We start from the raw sequence: 23,117 nt of genomic DNA on the forward strand, positions 1-23,117 counted from the left end.
CAATATCCATTTAGAATTGATGAGTAATACAAAAACATGAATAGAATACATTGATAGCATTCTTCCTTTATGAATAAATAAAGCATTATAGTTTGATTTTTGGTCAGTGGATAACCAAAAACAATAGGAAGAAAAATAAGAAAACATTGTTCATGTGTCAATTAAACTTGATTAGTTTTAAGATTTACTGTTGTTTAGGGCTTGTGTAAAACTCTTCCAGCTAGTAAAGCAGCTTCCATGACTACCTTGATTACTTCAATAACATCATCTGCTTGGCATGTGTTTCCTTTGAATGTAGGTGCCTTTGTGTTCTTAAATTTCTCCATGCAATCTATGAATGTTTGGCTGCACTGTTGACTCAAGTAGTCATCTGCATAAGATAGATAGATACCACCATTAGTTAGTTGCACTGTTGTGCTACATAAGTTAACTAAGATACACCCACCAAACTCTAACCTTGATAAAAAATACTAGTAGGTAATATTAGTTTGGTAACACTTCTTATCAATATCAAGTTCTCTTAAGCATATTCCTTGAGTAAAAAAGAAGGGTCATGAATTAAAAATAAAGTAATTTTATATGGTAAAAGATCCCTATCAGCTACCTACCATCTCTTTCATTTCAGGGTGTGTTTGATATCCCAAATTGAAGATCTAGTTTCTAAATTGACTTGATAATTCTGATTCTCTAATTTTCTTGAGTTGAGTTAGACTCAAATCCAAATTCTATTAAGAAGACACAATATATATAAAAAGAACTCACTATTTTTGGCTGTGACACATTGATCATGGCTCATACAACATGCATCAAGGCCATCACAAGGTTTTTCACCAGGGCATCCACTATACAAAAGTCCACAATACTTTCCATATCTCAACAATGGAGGCACTGTCATTTCAAAATTTCCAAAAAAAAAAAACATCAAAACAAAGATCAAAGCTTATATCTAAAAAATACTAATTAACTAAGACATGTACCTGAGCAGAAACTTGACTCACATTGTCTGCTACACTCTTTGCTCTACAGTAAAATGAATAGATAACTAAAAAGAATTAAGAAAGTGGTAATTAATTAATTACACAATGTTAAGATATAATTAATATACTTACAACAGAAACAGCTACTCCAGTGGTTTCAGCACCTATGTTGAGGGCATAAGCAGGAGTGGTTAACAAATTGAAGACAAAGGTGAAAAACAATAGAACAAAACACTTTAATAACTGTGTTACAACCATGTTTGGTTTTAGTATGGAGAATCAAAAAGTGAGATTAATTGAAGTTTGTGAAGGTAGGTTGGTTTTATGATTTATAGAATCAAAAAGAAAAAGTCTTACAAAGACAGTGAGGAAGAAAGGTGATTTGTTTTCTAGTGTCTCGTGACTGTTTTGTCTTGATTATATTATTTTTATCTTATCCTAAGTTTTTGACTTCATTAGCTGCATTACAAAGTTTAATACTTTGTTGTTACTATGTAATAATGATGTTGAACAAGTTAAATTTTTGAAACCACTAATTATGGTGATGATTTAAAATTCAGAATGTATGAAAAGTTGAATTGTAAATCTGTTTTTGGTGAAAGACTAGTTTCATTCTGTGTCAACTCGTGAACTACTTATGGATGATGTATATTGTCTGTTTATGAATCATGGCAATTGTCTCTTAGCAACAATAATGGAAGTGTGATGTATAGTACTCACTCTGCACCAAAATAATCAAAAGATAAATGGCATATTTCACTTTATGTATAATATTTATTATTTTTTCAATTGTTGAATTTAATTAATATTATTTGTATGTTATAAAGATAAATACACATACAAATATTTAGATAAATTATTTTTCATTTATTTATATTTTTAGTTTGTGTGAGAATATTAACTAAACTACTTATTTTGAAATGGATAAAATATTATATTTTAACATGAATTTTTAGAAGACATTGATTTATAAATACCATAGTGAAAAGTCAAAATTGTTCCTACGGACGCAGCTTTTTTACACCCTTTAGCGTAAATGGATGAGCCACCCTTATTTTGTCAACATTTAATTCGGAGATGTATTTCCGTATATCATAAGGGTCAGTCCGAAGATACATCTCCGTAAACACCATTAATTCAAAGTTTAGTGAGTTTTACAGAGATGTATCTCCGAATACGTTTTATTCATAAACCCGCACAAGACCCTTCCTTTTTCCTCATTCATTTTTTGAAAAGTCACTCAAAAAACTCCATTTGAGTTCTTTTGCTGCAAATCATTTTCTAACTCTATTTGAGCAAGCTTCATCAAGTTCACTCACTCCATTTTACTTCATTTGCTGCAAAGTTACTCATTCCATTGAAGCTTCTCATTCTCAACTCTATTTGGTAAGTTTTTCATTTTATTCTTTTTTTTTATGCTTTGAATGATGTTGTAGATAACATAGGTTATTTAAGCTGCATTAGATAGCAGTACAATCAAATTAGGTAGCTGATACAGACATTCACTATCATTTGATTGGAGGTTAGAGTGGTAATGGAGTTTCTGTCATTATTGAGAATCGCGAGTTCATCTGGAGATGCATCCCCGAATAATGTCTGAACTGTTTTCGAAGATGTATCTCTGGATTTGTGTCTGGCTGCATTTTGGTTGAATTTTTTATGTGACTTTCTTGTTTTGTTATAAGTGCAATGGATGAAAATAACCCGAACATAATTAAACTCGTCTGTGTGTCCCAACACGCGTCTGTACGACGTGAGAGGGTCAGGCGCAGGGCTACGAGACCATGAGTCAATGATACCTCATTTGATGGTTCACAAGGTTGAGGTTCAAAACCATCTGGTTATGCTTCCCGTAGTGACCTGTCTCAGACATCTACTTCACGGGGCCATGTCTCCCTAGTTGATGAAGTATCTGATGCCCTTGCTGATAGTTATCTAAGAGGCCCATTTGACACCTCCTTACTTTATCTCTATGGAGATCATGCTGCTAGGCATGTTTGGGAAGGAGAGGTATTTGCCTTTGCATTACATCTGGTTTAAACTAATTTAATCGCGATTGATGGTGATTTTTATTTACATGAGCGTCAAAGTTTAAAATTCGTAAACCATAAAAGGAAGATATTGGATTTGGGACAACCCGACACTGACTAGTTCAAGAATGTTATCCGCTACTCTAGTATTGCCAATTTATGTGCTACTGCGTACACCGCCATAAACCATGACATGCTAGCGATATTTGCAGCGAGATGGCCTTCAGAGTCGCCATCTTTACACCTTCTTATTGGCGAGACGGCCATCAGAGACGCCATATTTACACCTTCCTATTGGCGAGAAGACCATCATTCTGAATGACATCTCATGCCTCATGCATCTTCCACCAGGGGAAAATTACAGACCATGTAAGGCTCAATCGAGAGGAAGCCAGCGAGATGCTAGTTACATATTTGGGGGTAGACCCAACCGAGGCCACCAATGAGGTAGCTAACACTAGAGGTGCTCATGCTAGATTTAAAATTTTGGAAGAACTTTATAAAGATCACCTACAGACGGCTTTGGAAGCCGAAGGTGATGATATATAGATTGCGTACCATCGAATATATATGTGATACACGTGAATTCTAACTCTTGCATACCTAAAGTAGAAAACAAACTCCAATTCAAATTCAATTTGCATCAATAGAAAATTTAAACCGATGGTCTAGCACTAATCACATCAAGACCGATGGTGTCTTTCATGTAGATAACAATAGTTGACCAGTAATCATAAGAGTCTGGTTACGAGCACAACAATATAATTGTCTTATCTTCGTCGTCAATCTTCATTCAAAGTCTCACAAGATCGGTGATTATGTTGTTGAAAACATTGACATGTTGTTGCAAATCTAATACTTCCTACATTTTCAAACTATATACAAACTCTCCAATTTATCCCAAACTTCCTACGACATCATATGCATACATAGCATTCTTAGTGCTTACAATATTGCATGAAATTGGAAAGAAATTTAATTTTCCTTGGTGGTGGTACATTGTATAATTGAGGTTGATGAATGAGTTAGAGAAGTTTCCATGGCTTGCCTCCATCCATATTGAATTTTTTGAGTCTTCCAAACAACATAACAAGCATAAGAATAATCTTTCCTTCATCGCTCCATTTTCCAACAAATCCAATCCACTTATTTTCACAATTTGCTTCTCGATGTAATTGTCTTTCACAACTGTATCCTGTACTAAATCCTACGTTCCCATAAGCACTGTTCATATACAAAACACACAACACACATATGGCTTAATTAATTATTATACAATATGGATGAAATTTGAGATTATAGCATACATAAACTATTAATTCATGTTTGAAATTTGAGTCTCAAACAAATTATTGTTATTTAATATTATTGTACTGTATAATATTATGTAGTCATAGGTTATAATTGTCCAATTTGATAAATGTTATTTTTATAGAAATGGACATTTATATTAAAAAACAGAAAGAATAATAGAAATCTAACCTTATAACTTCAAGAACAATATTCAAAACATTGAAATTGAGAGGATCTTCCTTCAATTTTTTCCTCTCAGTTATGCACACTAGAATGATGAAAATGGTTAAATAGGAGAGTTGAGAGAATATCAAATTTTCAGTAACTTTTCCTCTTGTCTTTTTCATCCTCTTAGTTCTAATTTCTGAATCCTTCAATGGGAGGAATGAGGTGTAAGGAGGAAGGTACCTGTACAAATGTTTTTAAGTTAAACTTCAAAAGATAAAGAATGACGCTCTCTATAAATTTGGGTTAATACCATTTTTCATCCTTCTAATATAGCCGAAATTTGATTTACCCCTCTCGTAATATTTTTTTTTTTAGTTTTCCTCTGTAATATTTTTTTGTTTGAATTACCCCCTAAACTTGCGATTTAAATACTAAATCTTAGAAGCAAAATCAAACCAAAAAAATATTACAGGGAGTAAACTTAACACTTAGGGGACAAAATACATAGTATTTTTATATTTCAGGGGGTGTTTGGATTTTTTTTTACAGGGGAGAAAAGTGAAATTCGTCTATATTACAGGGAATTTTTGTATATTTAATTCTATAAATTTTAATTTAAAATTTATATAATTAATATTTCGCCGTTGGCAATAATTTTTAATAAAATAAGAGAAAACTTAGGTAAGATTAAGAAGGAGAAGTCAAATTGTGCAAAAATAATTGTAATTGAAAAATGGAAATGATTTGGAGAGTGACAACATATATCATGGGACTAAATGTTCAACCTAATAGCTTTTCCTATTAAATAAGTGAACTTGCAATAATGCACTTTTTTAAATAAAAATTGGAACATGCAGTGTTGTTCATGTTAACTAACATTTTGTGTATATTAATGCAACATATGCTTTGAATTTGACTATCTCTATATAAATACATATAATTACAATCATAGATTATATTATATCAATGTAATAATATTTAGATATAATTTTCCAATTTTTATAATAAAATAATCAGAAAAAAAAATAGAGAGAAAGTGAGAGAAACTAACATCATGAGCACAAACAACACCAAAATAGCTTGAGATAGAATTGAGATATCCACAATAGTTTCTCCAGTATGTCTTGAATTAATACTTTGAAACAACACACCAATAAATTTCTCATAATAATTCATTCCCTTCAAACCTTCTGAATTCCAATCCAATGAACAAAACAATGTAACTTGAACCACAAGCAACCCAAAAACAGTTGCCACAAGAAAAACTGAATGTTTCCCCTTCAACAAATGTTTGTAACCAACTTCCTCTGAATGTTTCAAAAGATAACCACACTCTCTCTTCTTGTAGAATTTTCCCAACACCCATATGCAAAACCTTAAGCATGGAGGATACAATGTGTTCCCAAGAAGCACTTGTGGAATAAGCATAAGAAGAAGACCGGAATTTTTCTTAAAAACAATCATGTTTTCGTTTGTTGGAACAAAACCACAGCTTGCAAAAGTTGAAACTATAGTAAAAACAGAAAATGTGAACATTTTAAGATTCTTGTCTTTTAGTATTTGTTTTGTACTAGGAATAATGGTAAGGTAAAGAGACACTCCAAATATACCTATAAAATGGAGAACTAGAATGTAACCAAGAACTACATAACCTAAATATTTCATAGACAAGTACCTTAAATTTTCATTTGTAGTACTCAAAGATTCATGTGATATATTATGTAAAGATTCATGTGATTTACTATGTAAAGATTCATGTGATTTGCTATGTAAAGATTCATGTGATTTATTGTGTACCTCGTTTGTGTTTGTGACCATTTCAAGTTCAAGATGAATTTGATCAAGAATGAAAGGGTTTAGAGAAGCAAGACGAGCATGAGACGAAGCGATTTTATCTAAATCAGTTTTGAGTCTTGATCTAATGAAATGAAGTCCTACCATGGATGTGAAGACTTCACCACCTATGAACATTAAAATGGTGATTAAGATTAATTGAGAGTTAGAGAAAATTTGCATTTCAATTGTTGACATGCTTGAAACTGTTGTGGCTGAAATGGAAGTGAAGAGTAGATCTAAGTTTTTAGGAGGTGTTTGTGAAGAAGAAGAGTTAAGAGCTTTGAGGAATCCAAAACCTAAAATGGAAAGAGATGTGAAATATACAATTTGAAAGCATAATGGATTTGCTCTTAAGAGGATGAAACGACAAAAACATGCTGCTAAGAAAGAAAGTTTTTGGCATGATGTGTTACAAAGGTGTTGCAACTTTTTCAAAAAAGAATTTAAGATATTCATCTCTGTTTTTGTCTTTAATTTACAAGTGAATATATTTGTTGCGATGGATTATGTTGAAAGAGAGGGCATTTAAAGAAAAGTTTTCTGTGGAGCAAACGCATATATTTTATTATATATAAAACAGTTTAATGTCTAAACTCACCATTTTTAATATGCACAAGAACTAACAAACATATAGAAAGTAAGAGTTAAAGAGGAATTAATTGTCTCTATTGCATGTCACATTTTTTTCCGGCGGTGCCTTTTTTCGACGAATCTCTCAGTGAGTGGCGATCAAAGTAGTAGATGAGTCAAAGGTGCGCATATTGATAGGTAGGGCCGTTGGTTATACCCCTGCCTGATGAGTCAACATCCAGATGTCTACTTCAAGTATAGTAGACCAATCGAGACGTCAACTAATCACGTTGCAAATGTGTTTTCCTTTATTTAATGCTATAAATGATGGGTTGTTTTTTGAAACTGCAAACGATAGTGGCACATGTAAGTAGTGTGCATAGTTTTGCAAAAATCTTGAGGATAGTCCTATAAGAAATTTTGCTCCTTATTCTAGTTTACTTTCTACAACTTTGTTCGAGCTATCCTTTTCGAATTTTCTAGCGCGACTTTCGACCTTCTCACTGGTATGAGACTTGTCTCTCTTTTTCTTATTTTGTATATAAGATTTTGAAGGGATTTGTAGGATAAAGATCTTCCCTTTTGATGTTAGACATATGATTTTCTAGGTAGATGGTTTTTTCTATTGGTTGCGACGGTGGTGGTAACTCCCTTTTGTTTTGAAGTTTTCATAGGAACAAAATGTCTTCCTCCTTCATTCTTTTTAAAGGCTCAGACGAATTCTTCTCCATCTTCTCTTCCGAGGGATATATCCAGGTCTTCTTGGCAAGAGTGGGCGTCACCTCCTTGGGGGATGATGACCGAGTTATTATAGAGGATTGTTTACCTTCAGAGAGGATAACCCTGCATGTCTCTTCCCATCCCCCTCGTCGTACTTTTCTTCTACCCCCTCATCAAAGACATGGGTTTTTCCCCCCTTTTTCCTTTTTCGTAGAGATCCTCAAAGCACTTAATGTAGACCTCTCTTAATTGTTCCCCAACATCTAGGGTTTCATTAGGGCTTTTGATATGGTTTGTGAGAAGTTGGATATCAACACTACCATCGGGATCTTCTTTTCCTTTTTTATGGCTAAACCAGCGAAAGGTAGTCGGGGGACCCTGAGAAACAAGCACACTAAGGGCCTTTTTACCCTTCACTTTAATAACTATAAGTATTGGAAGGACAAGTTTGTCCGGGTGAGGGGTCGAGGAGATTCCCTTGGTATGTTGGATTCTGACGATGTTCCTCTCTTCCGTTATCGTGGACAAAGGTACTAGCGATAGTTACAGACTATGATTGGGCGTTCGTGTCTGTTGTAGAGAGAAGGACCATTCGATTTCTAGAGCTGTTCGTGGCTATGGGCTGTCGAGAAGTGATTAAACTCTGGCGAGAGGGTGGCGGCCATCTCGTAGCTTATATAGGCAGGTGACTCTCTTTTTTCGTTTATGGGACTTTATATATCCTTTTTTAACCCACATATTTGTTCATGTAGATCAAATGGACAAGATCTCCGCCTAGGAACGTAGAGAGAGGAATAAGTCTGCCAGTTTAGACGCCAACAGTCCGAAGAGCCATCCTGGAGGGCTAACCTTTCAAAAAATCTGCGGGTTAAATGCCTGCTTTTTTCTCTGACAAAACGACGCCGTTTTGATAATTTATATATATATATATATATATATATATATATATATATATATATATATATATATATATATATATATATATATATATATATATATATATATATATTTGGAACAACTTTCATTTGTTTGGAATTAGAAATTCTTCAAAATTTGTTTGGATTTGTATTTTGTACTATTTTCTTGTGTGTGATAACTATGTTTAAAATTTAAATTTAAAGAAAGAACATGTAAAATTATGATACTTTAAAATTTTGAAGTTTTGTAGGCATCGTGTTATTTTTTAGAGACTGAATCATCTGCTTCGACCGATTTAATAAATATATAATCTTGTTATAGAGATTCATTTATTCAATAGAGTTATCTAATTTAATCTGATTTAGTAATATATTTCGGTTAATAACCTAATAATTCGACTAATAAATCAATGACCCAGTACCCTCATCATTTGATGACTGCTCTGATTTTTAAAACATTGTCTTCATCTCAATCAATAGAGATTGTGTTCATATTTAAGAATGTCTACTTCAAGGGTATACTAACACTCAAAAGCACTGCTAAGTATCATGAGTATCTTTGTTTTATTTAAAAAAAATAGTTTTTTTTTTCAAAAATAATTTTTATAAAAGACTTGTTTAAAGTATTAATTTTTTTAAAATTTGTTTTTTATAAATTGAAAGACTAATTTTGACATCTTATAACATAAACATACTATTAAAAATTAAAAAAATAGTCGATATCACAATTTTTCAAATAATTATATTTTAAAAATTATATTAAAATGTTAAAATGTCTAAAATAATATTTAAAAATATAACTATTCAAACAAAGTTCTTATTTAAAACTTTTATTAAAAAATGTTGTAATTTTGTTTAAACAAACATATTTAAAATCATAATAATCATTTTAAAAAAAAAAAAAGTTAAAACATACGTCTCAATCTCTTGGTAGTCTTGAATCATGAATCATTAATATGTTGTTGTTCTCACGGTTCTCTCCCACTTTATCATTGTAATTTTTAGTAAATTCACCTTAACAAATTATTAATGTGTTCATTATTCTTTTAAAAATATATATAATTAGCACTTAAGAATATTAATCATCACCGCGTAGAAGCCGTGTCCAATTATTGATTATAATATTAATTAGCACTAAAAGAATAAAAGAATTGAGAATTTTTCTTTTGACTAAAAATAGTTTTTGGCTTTTCCACAGATCACAGATTTTAAGTACTTGTTTACTCTTTGGAATTGAATAATGTACTACGTACTGCGAGTGCATAATGCTTCCATGTTGCACATGGATTGGGTGACACAAAAATAATAATGAACCTTCAATATAATAAAATAGTAAATGTATTATTAGTCATTTAATTCAATAATAGATAGTTAAATAATTATTTGGTTATCATAATTCAGAATGAAAGAAAAATAATACTATAAATGCTTTGACTTTATAATAGTTAAGTTCTTTAAACAAATAGTTAATGCCTCGATCGACCGTGCAACTACAAGATATTATCTGTTTTGAGTGTAATAACTCTCATGACTTTGTTCTTTAAAAAGATGACTCGTTACTCGTTAGGTTGAAGTGCATGAATGTTATATATAAAATACTCTTGACTCGATTTTCAATCAATGTTGGACTACCATGTCCAGCCTGGAGCAGTTGCCCCTAGTTGACATTAAGGGGTACGATGCAAAATTCGAATACCCACAGGCGGTGTTAATATTGCGGTCGACTTAAAGTTTGTTCCAGCGCGACTAGGAGGTATTGTTCGTTTTGGGTGTGAAAATCCTAACGACTTTGTCCTTTAGATAATGGCCACAAGCGATTTTTCAAAGATTTTGAAATAGAGGGAGATTTTAAAATGAGTGTGTGTGTGTGAGCGCACACATTTTCTTATTGCTTCAAAAATTATTCATTTATTGAGACCATGCGAGCTTATTTTACACATTACTGATCAACACAGAACAAAACAATAAAGTGTGAGACCATGCGAGCTTTCACATACTCAGTTCCTTAGTTTGGTTCTGCAGCTAGCCTTGAATTTTGAAGATAACAAAATATACAAAGTATAAAGAACAATTTTGTACTCTAACTATTTTGTTAAGTGCGCAGATACTGTAAACAGACTTTGGACTCTAGACTAGCATGTTCTGGACTCTAGACAAGTGAAATATGGACTCTGGACAAGTGAACTCTGGACTATAGCAATAATATACGCTCCAAAGAAATATACAAATATATGTTTATAAGAAAGTTAAGCATATGAATTGTCAAGTCAACGCTTCTGAAAGAACTAATCCAGAATGACTTTGACCAAGACTCTGATAATTCAAGCTTCTGGAATCTGAGGCTTTTATACTCAAGACACCGAAGTCTAATTTCAACTAGGCACAAATTTCATGATCTCAACTCCAATCAAACTTCATCCTCTCATATAAGAAGCCTCTAATTCATGAGAACATATTCTGATAGAAGAAATTGTGGAAATAGTACAAATAGTACAAAATTATATATTCTGTCCACTACCCTGTTAATTAGGATAAAGGATTGTACTATTGTACCAACATTTATTTCCACTTGTCTCATCCTCTCTCCCACTATGATCTCCCACTATGATGTAAGTGCCACTCTACAATGGTACAATCAAGTGCCTCCTTAGAAGTTGTAATGAGGATATTCCAACTTCACCCTCCAACGGATCTAGTCTTCTTCTATATAAAGAGGTCTTGGAATTTTGTGTGGAATCTTGTTTTGCAGATAATAGGATTTCTTTTGATGATGACAACTACAAATAAAATACTAAGAACCCTTCATCATGATAAGAATACAACAAATGATAAGTCAAAAAGCACTTAAGCGGTTAAAGATGCAAACCATAAATGTAAATGTTTGATAAAATTGACTAAACAAAGAAGAAGGGAAACCAAGAGAAATTATCTAAATCCTCAAGAGATATTGTGTAGTGCAAACACAGAAGATGATATCTGACAAAAAGCTTGTAGATAGAGTTAAACTCCTAATTTAGTAAGTGAGTGACCTTTTGTAAAAGCAAAGGACTTTTTCAAAAAAGTATATGGCTATAAGCACACATACACTAAAAAAAAATTATAAAATGATTTGTCACAAGAAAATGCTTTGAAAAGCATATAAAAATTGTATAGAACAAAATGATAGCAGTCTAAAAGCCATAAAACATGTTTTAACTTTATATAATTGGTTGTGCTCGGTGGAATCTCAACCGAGATAAAAATGGTGCACATTTTATGACGCTCTTCCTTATCTCGCATATGAAACCAAGGCAAACTTCTATTTCTAACCAAAACAAAAAGTTTTTTTATGGTAATAAAATGATATTATTATGTAGAAAGGTGTACAAATAACTTTTGATTTATTTAAATAGTCATTAATATACTAGAATTTTGATTATAAATAAACAAAAAAATTAAAATATATCAAGACATAAAACATATACAATTACACACGATTACATGGTCCATGGTGTTATTCTTCATGCAAGTGATTTGTTTGACAACCTTTAATTAATTCTAAAACTACCTTATTCTATATACCAACACATGCATATGCTTAAGCACAATGTTGTTTCAGCTCATGAAATATAAATAACATCACTTATATGTTGTTCACTTCTACACTCGAACTAAAACATGAAATAACTCTCAAATCTCACATCAACCCATAAAACAAATTATGATCTAGTACCTAACACTCTTATTGTTAGGAGAGGTGCCAGGCTTTGCCTCCATTCATATTGAATTTCTTGAGTCTCCCAAAGAACATGACCAAGATAAGTATGAATTTCCCTTTTGTACTCCATCTACCAGAAAATCCAATCCATGAATCTTTGCACATTGAATCAGGTTTCAATTGTCTTGAGCAGCTATATCCTGTTGAGAACCCTACATTCCCATAAGCACTGCACACAATCTTATTCGTTAGGATTTTGCATACTAAATATAGCTCTTAAAATCATGTGTTATAATATGTAATTTTTAGTTTTGGCGTATATCAAAAAATAATATGCATAAGATTTGATGTGTTTATTTATTTACAAATTTGTTTAAAATATCATATTACGTATGTATTTTTCATAAGAACAAAGAAGCAAACCCAAGGTCACTGGTCTGTTTAGGTTTGTTGACATTAGACCATTTTAAAAAATCTTAACATTTCCATTCACCCCCACCCCACATGAACCTCCTTTTCATTTTAACAAACACCTTCCAACTTTAACAAACATCTTTAGAAAAAGACAAGAAAAAATAAATGCTAAAACTAATATTTCAAGATAAATTAAATCTAGTTAATTTTTTTTATAAACAAAAGTGTCTATTGCGAAACAAGAGTTAAACTAATTTTTTAAATTAATTTAAATCAATTTAAGTGATTGACCTTTTCTAATATATATTTTTTATATACTTACAATTTGAAAGGAAAAAAAATTATATTTGGATTATTTTTCCTAAAAATGTATATATAAGAAAGTATTGATGAAATATTATACTAAGAATATCAATCTTTACAAAAAAAAAAGTTTAAATTAAATCTTTATTAATTTTAATAAACAAGAAAAACTAAATATTTTATTAAATTTATTAAAAATAGTGTTTTGCGCCGCTCACATGCCCAATATGATATAATTCATTTCATTCCTCTTTGTTCCCTTGTTGACTTGGGTGTTAGACTGCTAATCTAGCAAATACACCCACGTTGTCATGCCACGAGTCATGTGACCTTGGATCAACTATGTCGTATCACCAATTATTTTGCACCTGGTGTTTGCACCCTCTCTTTAGTCTCGACTAAGGGGTAACTGTTCTTAACTGATCAAAATAGTTCTAGATTGCTTGGTAATCGAGACTAATGGTAGTTTGTATACACCACACATACACCTCAACCCAACAAGGATCATTTTCTAAAGGACAAATCTGTAAGGGTTCTCACATCAAAGCGTACAATACCCCGTAGTCGTTGTGGCGCAGACTTGAGATCCACTCATTCATCCTTTTCAAAAGACTCATCGGTACTCTCTCCAAATGAGTTGCTAAAGGGTTTATCATCATGTTCGACCGAACACACACCATACCCAGAACTATCGCTAAGCACGGTAAGATTGGGGTTGAGTCGATTCACCATTCTAGTGGATGATGAAGAATCACTACCATTGGGGTTGTTGATCATGTTTGTAGGTATATTCTCTATGAAGGAATTAAAAAAACAATAAAATGCAAAGAAAAAAAGAAGAGAAATGGTACCTAAAAAGATAATGAAGCAAGGAAACAGTTAAAAACAAGCGAAATTTGGAAATGGTAGTAAATTAGGGAACATATTACCCGTGAAAAAAGAAAGAATGGTGGAATCAAAGGTCACTGAAGCTCAGGGAAGAAGGAAAAAGTTTATAGAGAGAAAGATAAATATCAGTATGTTAGAGGGAGAGAATATCGTTTAAACGATCAAAATAATTCTTATATAGTAAAGCAAGGTGAATAAGTCAAAGATCCATAATGAAAGAAAATGGAAAGATGAAAAGTGACAGTGAGATCTTGCTTCAAAAATGCAACAACACTTAAGTGCACTTAAGCATCCTAGGGGAGGCACCACACCCTAGCCTACAACCTAGGACCACGTGTGAGGAAATCCTACGAAATGTCTCAATAAAAAACCAACAATTAATGCACATGTCTGTGACATATAAAACTCGACCTAATTTTCTAAAAGGCTTCCCAGGCGCTACATTTGGACAAGTCTTGGGGGAAATTGTTATGGACCAACCACAAATCTAATACGGTATAAGTCTAATTTCCATATGTCATATACAAGTCATCACGTGCGCAGTCTAAGGAATGACTCTAACCATAATTATTTCATTCCTCTTTGATCACTAAATAATTTTTTCATTCGAGTGCTTCTCTTGCAGGTACACTCCACGTCATCGTAGGAGAAGTCCATCACATAACAAATAGTAAATTCCATTGTTAGAACAGGCCATATTGAATTCCACACACACACAAATATATATATATATATATATATATATATATATATATATATATATATATATATATATATAAATATATATAATAGAAATGTTAAAAAAATATTCTAGCACAAGAGATAATTGGAGAGAAAGTTTGTTGCTTGCCTGATAACTTCTAGGGTAATATTCAAGACGTTAAAGTTGAGAGGATCTTCTTTTAAGCTTTGTCTCTCAGTGATGCAAATGAGAATAATGAAAATAACCAAATAAGAGAGTTGAGAGAATACAACACACTCCACTAAGCTTTTCTGGTCTTTCTTCACGTCAATATTTGTGTGGTCCCTTACAGGTAAAAATGTTGTATATGGTGGGAGATACCTGTTAGAGTTTCCAACCAAAATTCAAACACGTCTATAATAATAACTTATTTGATTCTCCAAACTCTTTAATTCATTGCATAATTCCTATATTAGAATTTCTTTTTTGAGTCGTCAAATCTATATCCATGATTTTATTTTATTCTAGTTCCATTCTCCATGCAAGTTGGAAAATGGAATTTATGCAAAGAATTTACATATACAAGAAATTATGTAAGATCCATTTCTTGGTTAAAACAAAAAATAGAACATGTTATAGGTAGACAACAAATTAATGTAACATGAATATGTCACAATCAATGTAACAAACAAGTGGAAAACAAACATGCATCATATCCACATTGAGTAGTGCACAAAAAGACCATTAAGCTTTGTCGCTATCATGTACTATTCTATGGAAAGATGCAAACAAAGTGTGAAAGAAACTTACATCATGACAATGAAGAGCACCAATATAGCTGAAGAGATGGTGGAAAGATCGAAAACAGATTCACCGGAATGTCTAGCGTTTGTAACTTGAAACAAAGACGCAACCACTTTTTGGTACAGATTTAGTCCCTCCATAATCTCTGAACTCCACTCCATGGAACAAAACAATACAAATTGAATTATATTGAAACCGAAGACAGTGAGAACAAGGTTCCAACAATGAGTACGAGATAACAAATGGTCATAACCCATTTCCTTTGAGTTCTTCAACAAGTAAGAGAATTCTTCTCTTTTAGTAACTTTCTTCAAAAGTGTTATGAAAAGCCTCAAACATGATGGATAGAGGGTGTTACCTAAGAGTATATGTGGAAGTATAAGAAGAAGAAGACCTGAATTCTTCTTGAAAACAATCATGTTCTCATTGGTTGGTACATAACCACAGCTTGCAAATGTTGAAACTATGGTAAATAAAGAAAATGTTTCTATCTTGATGCCTTTGTTTTCTAGTACATGTTTTGCACTTGGTATATAGGTTAAGTACAAAGTCACTAAACTAAAACCAAAAAACTGAACAATCATAAGATAACTCAAAACTACATAACTTAAATACCTAAGAGAATTATACTTTATTTTATCTTTATTGTTAATATTATTATTATTATTACTTTGTGTATGGTTTTCTGACTGAGGAATAGAAACTAAACCAAGTTCAATTTGATTAATATTAATTGGAGGGGATTCATTTTTGAGAGAATGATTTTGGGTGAAATGGAAGAACCTGTCAAGAAAAAGTTGAAGCATGGAAGTGAAAACTTCACCACCAACTAACATAAGAAAGGTGAGAAGAATGAGTTGGGAGTTAGAGAAAACTTCCATTTCTATTGATGTCATGCTAGAAACGGTGGAAGCAGAAACAGAAGTGTAAAAAAGATCTAAATCATTTGGTTTAGTAGATGATCTTGGGATTGAAAACTTGAGACCCAAGTAACCAAAGAGAGATAGGATAATGAAATAAAAGAGTTGAATGAAGAAGTTGTTGAAATGGAATTTGCTAGGAAAGAAAGTATAAAGGTGTTGTGAGTTTTTGGCAAAGTTGTTCTTCATGGTTGAGTTGTGTTTAATTGAATAACTAGTTTGGTCTCAAGGTATGTCAAGTGGGAAGGTATTTATAAGTAACCAAAACAATGGGAAGGTAGTGAGTGGTGTATGCACATTTAATTCATATGAAAGCACTAGTAAGATGCCATGAATTCACATGAGTTTATTGATTTATAGTTGATAAATAAAATCGATATTATAAAATAAAATAAAAAATCATTTTACTATTTTTATAAAATATTTGTTTATTTTATTTGGGAAAACTCACTTAAAATTAAAATATCTTACTTGTCTATTCAGAATTTTTCGTATGTATTTTTGTGGTAGTTAGAGTTATATATGTAGACACTAAAAGGAGGTATGATCTTGTGTTTGGCCCAAACGTGTTTTAAACCCCAGCTGTTTGTTGTGGGTAAGTGAGTGAGAGTGTGGAAATGGTAGCCTTCACGGTATAGTTTTAAGGGTATTATTGTAAATTGAGTTGTAATATTATCTATATTGCGTTTAATTCAAACGTGTTTTAAACCCAATTGATTGTTACGAGTATTTGAGCGAGGGTGTGGGGATGGTAGCCTTCACGGTATAGTTCTAAAGTATTATTGTAAATTGGATCGAAGTATTGTATATATTGCTTATAACACTATAACTCTAATTATCACTGAAATACAAACGAACTATTGATGCTTTATAGTCACAGAGATAGGAACTATTGGCTAAACTCTGTTAACAATGACAGACAGTGTTCATAGTACTATTTAGGGTTACATTTTATGTTAAGTTTAACACTTTTGGTGTCAACAAGTTTTTATTACCTATAGATTCACAATATCAATTCACACCATCATGTCAAACTAAATATTGTAAAACTCATTTTTATTTATAAATCTTATTTTATTAAATTAAAAAATATTATAATAGATCTTATTTGTAAAATTAATTGATATGCAAAAGTCAAATTTTTTTTTTAATAATCACTCTTGATATTGTCTTCATATAAGACGTCTCACCACGTGTGTCTTAAATAATCACTAATTTGAAACCACATCTTATAGGTGTTTGGAGCAGAGTCCTACATTGGTTGGAGTATAGCCCCTACATTGAAAATAAACAAAGTAATTTATTTATCCAACTTGAGTTAGGTCCTTATGGGTTAGTTATGGGACCTTTAATTTAAGGCACTCATATCATAAGTCCATTAGAAATTTCTTCGTATCTAATATGGTATTAAGGCTTAATATGTCAAAAATTATTACAATATTGATTTTTGATATTATGTGGGTACAACATTCCCTTTACAAATGGTTGAGTTAGGTTCAACCCCATTTATTAACATTGTTGATCGTTATGGTGCGCGATCAAAATAACTTAGAAAATATAGTACAGGGTAATTAACATTGGTCGTCTCAAGACCCTCCGAATTGCTAATAATCAAAATAAGAACAATAACAATAAAGTCAATTTTAGAAAACAATGAACAATTTAATGAAACTAACAATCAAATTAAAATATTAATTCATTGATTATGACGATATTCATGGGATATATCAAAGGTTCAAAGAATTATTCCCTTTTATTATTTTAATTATTAGAGTTTGTCGTAATTCATCTTTACAAAATCGACTTGTAAGACGAAGAGTGGAATATGGTATACTTAAGTAAAATATTGAATACCGTATAAAGAGTGGAATATGGTATACTTAAGTAAAATATTGAATACCGTATAAAGAGTGGAATATGATGTACTTAAGTGGAATATGGAATTCCGTATAATTTACTAAGTACATATAATATTATTGGTTTGACTAGAGGGGAAATTAGAGCCTTAATCAACTCTTTAACATTTTATCTTCATTATATTAATTAATATTACTAGTGTGACTTGAGAATGGAGAGATCAATTCTGGTTATCTTTATATATTGGCCATGTAAAAATTAAGTGGTCTAGAAAAATTCATATACAAAAGTAATTAGTTATTATAATAGCAATATGTATGTATCCACTACCATATGCATATTTGAAAATTGCATGGCAAAACAAAACTTCACTAGCTGAAGGTGTTGTCAGTTGTTCACTCGACAAACAGATTTGGTTTTTTGTTCTTTATATAAATCAAGGCCATATATAACTTCAATTTATGCCATGAAAATAAAGTCTACTATCATTATCATTTTACTTATCACTTATCTTCAGCAATAGACATTCTCACTTAAACTAGTGGGAGACTTATCAATCAATCCAAATTAGTGGATTTAATTAATAAATTAATAAATTGTAAATTAGTGGTATAGTCACTTATTTTCTTAAATTAGATTAATTAAAATAATCGTGGATATCCCACATGATGGAAAAATGTAAATTAGTGGTGTAGTCACTTAATTTACTTGGATGAAATGCTATATGTTAAAAAAAATTCTACATTAACTAATTTTGTAAAAAAATGAAAGATTGAAATTATATATATATATATATATATATATATATATATATATATATATATATATATATATATATATATATATATATATATGTATATATTTTACCTATTCTTTCTTGTATTATAATAATTGTGTGATATAGTTAAATATTTATTTACAAAATGTGTCTTCTCACTTATAAAATGTTGAACATTCATTTTTCCATTTAATGTAAGACTCATATTTACATTAGATATATCAACAAAAGTCATCGATATTTTGCGAGTAATCTATGTGGTGGAATAATTTTTACATAGTGTTATTTTTTATTGTCATTTGAGAATAATTGTGTTTTTTATTCTATTTTATAGTTTTCGTGTTATGGTCTTATGATGTAGTTGTGTTTTTATTTTCTTTATGTAAATTTTTTCAATAACTTGTACCAGAACTATTGATTGAATCAGAATGTTTGAATTTTTAATATATCTGTGGTTTCGAGCATTGTGATCTTTTGATTTGTGATCTTTCTCTCAAAAAACAAGGGCAGTGTTATGAAAGTGTTGATTATGAAAGGCATTATATAAGAAAGATTTGATACTTAAGTTTAGGTGTATTTACCATGACATCACCATATCCATTATAAAGTTTAGGCTAAAGAAAATTGATAGAAGAATTGATTTTGTCTTGTAGAAAACTCAATTTAAAAATATGTTGATACAATTAAATTTTTTTATAATATGTTGATTGGTACATGATTATTAATTGACATTGATACAAAATGTACTATGCAATTAAGCCGTGGATGAAGAGTTTTCTATTAACATATAAATTGCACATAAACTATATTTTAGGTGTTCAACATGTGAAATTATTTAGAATATATTATCTTCAAGTAGAATATATTTTTGATGGTGGAATAGTAGTGTTTTGAACTATGATTACTTTGATTGTAAGTGAAAATAGTTGTTTGAGCCCTAATCGTCGATAAATAATTTTTTCTTATAAAAAAATTCTTAATCCCTTTAAGTATATTTTTCCAAACAATAGTCTTCAAATATTTTTCGTCAATATATTTGATCCTTATAAATATATTTTGTTTATAGCTGTTAAAACGATAAACATGACACTTTATAAATAGATTTAAAAATAGGAAATCATTGATTAGAAAGAAAAAAATGGTATGTTTAACTATAAATTTTGCTTTTATTATAGTGTAACGACTAAATTTATAATTTATTTTTGTATGAGTCGTAATTTATCTGTTAATTTCTTATATTTAAAAAGAGCTTTTTTTTTATCCACCATTTTTTTATAATCCGCCACAAAAAAAAAGAGCCTTATAGACCTCCAAAACCAAGCAAGATCAAAAGAATGATGTAACCGTATATATGCAGTGTGGTTGTAGTTTTTAGTGTAATTCTAGCATTTCTCTTAGAGTGTGTTTGGATGAGGCAATTAAGAATTTTTAAGGAATTTAAAATTCTAAGCAATTCAAATGATTCAATTGAAATTCATTCAATTTTAAATTCTTGTTTGGATGAAGTATTAATATGATTCATTGTTAAATTTTTTTTGACATTTTCATCAATTTCAAAACTTTTGGGTCAAACTTGAAATATAAAAAAATAGGGACTAATTTGCAATTTTTGAAAATTTTAAGGACCATTTTGTAAATTTAGAAATTTATTAGGGACTTATTTGCAATTTTATGAAATTTTTTGAGATAAATTTATAATTTTAATAAAATATTGGACCATTTTGCAAATTTAAAAAAAATAATAATAAACAATTTAACACTCAAGTTATGGAGCAATTTCAAATTATTTACTTTTTGGTGTCATTTGAAATTCTTTAAATTTAACTTGATTAAAATACTTCACAAATTTACATCATTTTAACAATTCTCCATATTTTTAATCCAAACAATGGATTTTAGTCGAATCATTTTCAATTTCCTCAGAAAATTACTTTCCCTCATTAAAATGCTCCATCCAAACACACTAGAGTTTATGCTAGAATTTTTCATATAACATAACATAAGCAAATAAATTTAAAATTTAAATCCAAATAACAATAACTGTGTATTTATAAATTTGTGACAAGCTTTTGTTGGATAGTATTTTAATGAAAAAGAATGTCAAGAACATGTTCTTATGCATTGACCTTAACACAACAGGTTTGGTTTTCATCCCCACTTCAAATTCATCTTTTCAGGCTTGTAACATTTTCTTTGTTTTTACAGAATAAAAATCAAAGCAACTCATTGGTAATATGAGTAAATATAACAAAAACAAGTTGTTAATATAATATTTTCTCAAACTCATGGTTTTTGTTTTCCAAATATATTATTGATTTTGAACAACAGTCACAAATTAACATCACAGAAATATGAATGAAGACAGCCAAACTACATAAACAAACAGCCCTTGGCAAGTTAAGAAAAAAACACATGCTGTTAGCCTCATTAAGGTCTAACTTTCAAAGCGTCTTCCATACTTAAGGCTTGAACTTCCTGTATGGTCTGCCATTATCTTCATCTTGCATATGCTGTAATCATAAAAAAGATGCGCATATCTAAGTGCAAAGAGAATCAAAATGGTTTGAAAACTATACAACTATATTTAACAATTAACAACACATTGCTTTTAAAATTTGAATTGTACCTAACTCAAACTTTACAAAACTATTATCCCCAATTTTAAAATCGAATCTCAGTCTCCGCATAACGAAAAAGAAAAGCTATAACAAATCACTCACTGCTAAATGAAGCAGATCGTAGAAATTGAATGATAGAAGATGAGAATATGGATCTTACGAATTCCTTGACGATGCCTTTGTAGACGAGAACGGGAACAGCGAGACCGAAGATTCCAACAAGAAGAAGGTTACGGCGAGTCCAACGGAAATTGTGTTCCAGATTCTCTCTAACAGCGCCCCATTCTTCAATGTATTTGTTCTTGTTTGCTTCCATTCCTCCACCCATTTTCTCTTTTTTCTTCTTCTTCTTCTTCTTCTTCCTTCACAGTTCAGATTTCTCTCTCTTCCTTTTCTCTCACATTACTCACTCACTGCTATTACCTCTCTGTAAATGGGCTTGGGCTTGGGCCTGGGCCTAACCCGCGTAACTGACTCTCTACACCTCACTTTCTTTTCTTTTGCTTTTTTTATTTTTCTTTCAACTATTAATATAAAGTTAATATTTATATGTTTTTTTATACAAAATTCTTATCATTTGAGAAATTATTTCATGTTCATATCATCCTTACTAGGTCATTCAAGAGCATGTCAAATAATAAAATCATGATAAAAAAAATTAAATAGGTCTCATCTTTTGAACCATTTAATTCACTACTAAGATCAAAATTTCATAAATAAGTCAACCAATAATATCAAATATTTGTCTCTCAATTAAATTCATATAATTTGTAAATAACATAAATACTTGCATGTAGATAATGATAAGAACTTGATTCTCTAATAGTAAGGGGAAAAAAAATCAAACTAGGAAAAAAACTACAAATAAGAGAAACTAAAAAAACAGTCATTTGAATCAATTTGGTAAGCATTCCGTTAAAGAATTAAAGTTGATTAGAGAATGGAGATTGCAAGGTGCAATGGTAGATTTGAGCTTATAATACAATGAGAAATATGAACTGGCATGCAAGGTTAACACTTCCTCGCTTAAGTCAGTGTGTAAGAAAGATGAGTGAACGAAATTTGAATTTAAAATTGTATACATGGAGAACGGTGTGTTTTCCCTTCTAATAATGGGGTGGTGGTAACAATCGATTGATCTTCAACGTAGGATGTGAGAAACTGTAGGATGTATCTTGGACCTAGATCTCATATGCTCTTTCTTCATGGTAACACTCATACGTTGCGAGTGATTTGGAAAATTATTACCTTTTTTGGGGTCTGATCTAACCTGATCAGAAGGGATCGTCACGGAGGCTGAATTTGGCAAGTAGGACAGAATGGGGGTACCTGAAAGGTTCTCCGATGCCAAAGTAAGTAGCAGTCAGAGAAAGAGCAAGTAAGAGTTTAGGAAGTAAAGAATGAATACCTGACCCTCTAGTGAAAGAGGGTATTTATAGCCCCCAGCGCTGCGCCAAGGTTTCCTATTTGGGCCAAATCCAATTGGAGGCCCACGTGCTAGGAAACTGCCAGAACACCCTTTTGATAGGGCTGAGTCAGCAGGTGACTCACGTTCTGGGTGAGCGTGGCGTAGGGTTCGGAGGTGGTTGACCGAATCCTTTGCTGAAACGTTACCCATGTGGTCTTTGCGCGTGACCAGTTTGTA

General features: G+C 31.2%; 4 protein-coding genes across 5 annotated transcripts; all 4 read right to left on the minus strand.

Annotated features, from left to right (window-relative positions):
• Positions 1-6: 6 nt before the first annotated feature.
• On the minus strand, positions 7-1,324 carry LOC131594257 (phospholipase A2-alpha). The gene is made up of 4 exons (XM_058866337.1): positions 1,110-1,324; positions 978-1,020; positions 763-888; positions 7-370 (listed from the first exon to the last, which is right to left on the minus strand). The coding sequence occupies exons 1-4, from the start codon at positions 1,233-1,235 to the stop codon at positions 195-197; spliced, it is 471 nt and encodes a 156-aa protein (XP_058722320.1). The 5' UTR covers positions 1,236-1,324; the 3' UTR covers positions 7-194.
• A 2,309-nt stretch (positions 1,325-3,633) lies between these two features.
• LOC131598673 (cation transporter HKT1;3-like) lies at positions 3,634-6,784 on the minus strand. Its single transcript, XM_058871259.1, has 3 exons — positions 5,520-6,784; positions 4,490-4,708; positions 3,634-4,231 (listed from the first exon to the last, which is right to left on the minus strand). The coding sequence occupies exons 1-3, from the start codon at positions 6,758-6,760 to the stop codon at positions 4,033-4,035; spliced, it is 1,659 nt and encodes a 552-aa protein (XP_058727242.1). The 5' UTR covers positions 6,761-6,784; the 3' UTR covers positions 3,634-4,032.
• A 5,153-nt stretch (positions 6,785-11,937) lies between these two features.
• On the minus strand, positions 11,938-16,455 carry LOC131594258 (sodium transporter HKT1-like). 2 transcript variants are annotated; one of them, XM_058866338.1, is made up of 3 exons: positions 15,306-16,453; positions 14,664-14,876; positions 11,939-12,437 (listed from the first exon to the last, which is right to left on the minus strand). In XM_058866338.1, exons 1-3 carry the CDS (start codon positions 16,406-16,408, stop codon positions 12,239-12,241), a joined length of 1,515 nt encoding a protein of 504 aa, XP_058722321.1. In that variant the 5' UTR covers positions 16,409-16,453; the 3' UTR covers positions 11,939-12,238. The 2 variants fall into 2 exon arrangements, with proteins under 2 accessions (XP_058722322.1, XP_058722321.1); XM_058866339.1 differs by lacking the exon at positions 14,664-14,876 and having other exon boundaries at positions 11,938-12,437; positions 15,306-16,455.
• A 4,662-nt stretch (positions 16,456-21,117) lies between these two features.
• On the minus strand, positions 21,118-21,865 carry LOC131594265 (uncharacterized). The gene is made up of 2 exons (XM_058866346.1): positions 21,633-21,865; positions 21,118-21,364 (listed from the first exon to the last, which is right to left on the minus strand). The coding sequence occupies exons 1-2, from the start codon at positions 21,798-21,800 to the stop codon at positions 21,314-21,316; spliced, it is 219 nt and encodes a 72-aa protein (XP_058722329.1). The 5' UTR covers positions 21,801-21,865; the 3' UTR covers positions 21,118-21,313.
• Positions 21,866-23,117: the final 1,252 nt, after the last annotated feature.

This window comes from Vicia villosa, linkage group LG4 (assembly GCF_029867415.1).
Source record: "Vicia villosa cultivar HV-30 ecotype Madison, WI linkage group LG4, Vvil1.0, whole genome shotgun sequence".
Lineage (NCBI taxonomy): Eukaryota > Viridiplantae > Streptophyta > Magnoliopsida > Fabales > Fabaceae > Vicia > Vicia villosa.